The sequence below is a fragment of the Heterodontus francisci genome, chromosome 21 (genome assembly GCF_036365525.1).
Source record: "Heterodontus francisci isolate sHetFra1 chromosome 21, sHetFra1.hap1, whole genome shotgun sequence".
Lineage (NCBI taxonomy): Eukaryota > Metazoa > Chordata > Chondrichthyes > Heterodontiformes > Heterodontidae > Heterodontus > Heterodontus francisci.
The window spans coordinates 5,516,615-5,518,318 of NC_090391.1; the positions used below are offsets into that span (position 1 = coordinate 5,516,615).

The 1,704-nt window shown below is 42.6% G+C and overlaps 1 protein-coding gene across 1 annotated transcript; it reads left to right on the forward strand.

Moving 5' to 3' along the window:
- Positions 1-252: 252 nt before the first annotated feature.
- LOC137381041 (probable G-protein coupled receptor 139) lies at positions 253-1,493 on the forward strand. Its single transcript, XM_068053433.1, has 2 exons — positions 253-262; positions 595-1,493. Exons 1-2 carry the CDS (start codon positions 253-255, stop codon positions 1,491-1,493), a joined length of 909 nt encoding a protein of 302 aa, XP_067909534.1.
- The last annotated feature ends 211 nt before the right edge of the window (positions 1,494-1,704 follow it).

Below are 1,704 nucleotides of genomic sequence, written 5' to 3' on the forward strand. Positions count from 1 at the left end.
CAGACAAGCAGTGTGATAACTTAGAGGCGTGAAGGAGTTGACAGACGTGTTAGTGATGTAAAGCTTGGTGTTGTCAACAGAAATGTGGAAAATGATGCAGCATTTTCGGATGATGACGCCAAGCAGTAGCATGGCAATGAGAAATGGGAGCGTGTAAAAGATAGATCATTGAGGGACACCAGAGGTAACTGTGCTGGAGCAGGAAGAGTACACTTTGCAGGTAATTATTTGGCGGTAATCGGAAGGGTAGGAATGAGACCCGGTGAGAGAAGTCCCATCCATCGGGATTCTCATATTAAACTTGTCTTGTTCTGTTCCTCCTTCATGTAATTTTTTTCTGAAGCAACTCTCGTTATTGTTGCTTTATCAGAATCTTCTACATCCTCACATTTTTCCACAATCTTTTATTTTTCTCAGTTTCTGTACAATTCAGTTCATTTTAATTTGCCACATTGAAACCCCGGATCTGTTTTGTGTACAGAACTAATCACAATTAACAAAGGCAACATCAACCCTGAAATTAGTGCCAAGGGCTGGGGACTGCGACTGATCTTGGGATGGTGTAATGATAGTTCTCTTTTCTCTCTCCTGCAGTCAACTTGCTCGCGATTGTGATCCTGTCCCGTGGAAAGTGTGGTCTCTCCAAATGTGTCACTCATTACTTGGTGGCCATGGCAGTTGCGGATCTAATGGTGGTGATCATTGAAGTCATATTGAAGCGAAGTAACAATATTTACTTGCCAATAAATTTATTGTTCATCACTCCCATATGCACCATAAAACTAGTCACGAAAATGGCAGCACTGCACTGCTCCGTCTGGTTCACGGTTGCTTTCACCTTTGATCGCTTTGTAGCTATTTGTTGTCCGAATCTCAAACAAAGGCATTGTACCCAAAGAACGGCGAACATGGTTTTAGCGACCGTGTGCGTGCTCAGCTGCCTGAGAACCATCCCCTTACATTTCTTGTATGAACCTCAACTTATAATTAACAACATTCCATACTTCTGCATTGAAACCCATGCCTATTACACTTCTCCCTTATGGGCCGCATACGAGTGGATTGACAGCATTTTAACACCTTTAGTGCCGATCTTTTTGATCCTTTTGTTAAATGCTCTCACTGTGAAACATGTTATAAAGTCCAATATAGTCCGCAGGGCGCTCCTCAGCAGCATCAATAACCAAAATGATCCAGAGAGCAAGAACCGGAAGAGGTCAATGATCTTGCTCTTTACTATATCTGGTAATTTCATTCTTCTCTGGATGACATATGTTGTGCATTCCCTAAGGTGGCGGGTGAAAAACTACAATTATACAGACAGATACTACAGTAACCCAATATACATCAACCAGCAAACGGGATACATGCTGCAGCTTCTCAGTTCTTGCACCAACACGTGTATCTATGGGCTGACACAGGAAAAATTCAGAGAAGAGCTGAAGAATGGAGTGAAATACTTGATTACACTGAATGGGAGATTATGCAAATAGCAAGCAATTGACAGCAAGATGCATCAAGCTATGTAGATTGCAATCCATACCCTTCCTCTGCACCATACCACAAGGCTGGCAGGTCATGGCAGTTAACAGGCTGACTCTCTTAAGAGAGAGAACTGGCCAATAAACTACCAAGCCAGCAGAATGCAACTGCATTGGGGAAACCGCCTGCAGTGCATATACAACAGAAAGAATAAACATTGGT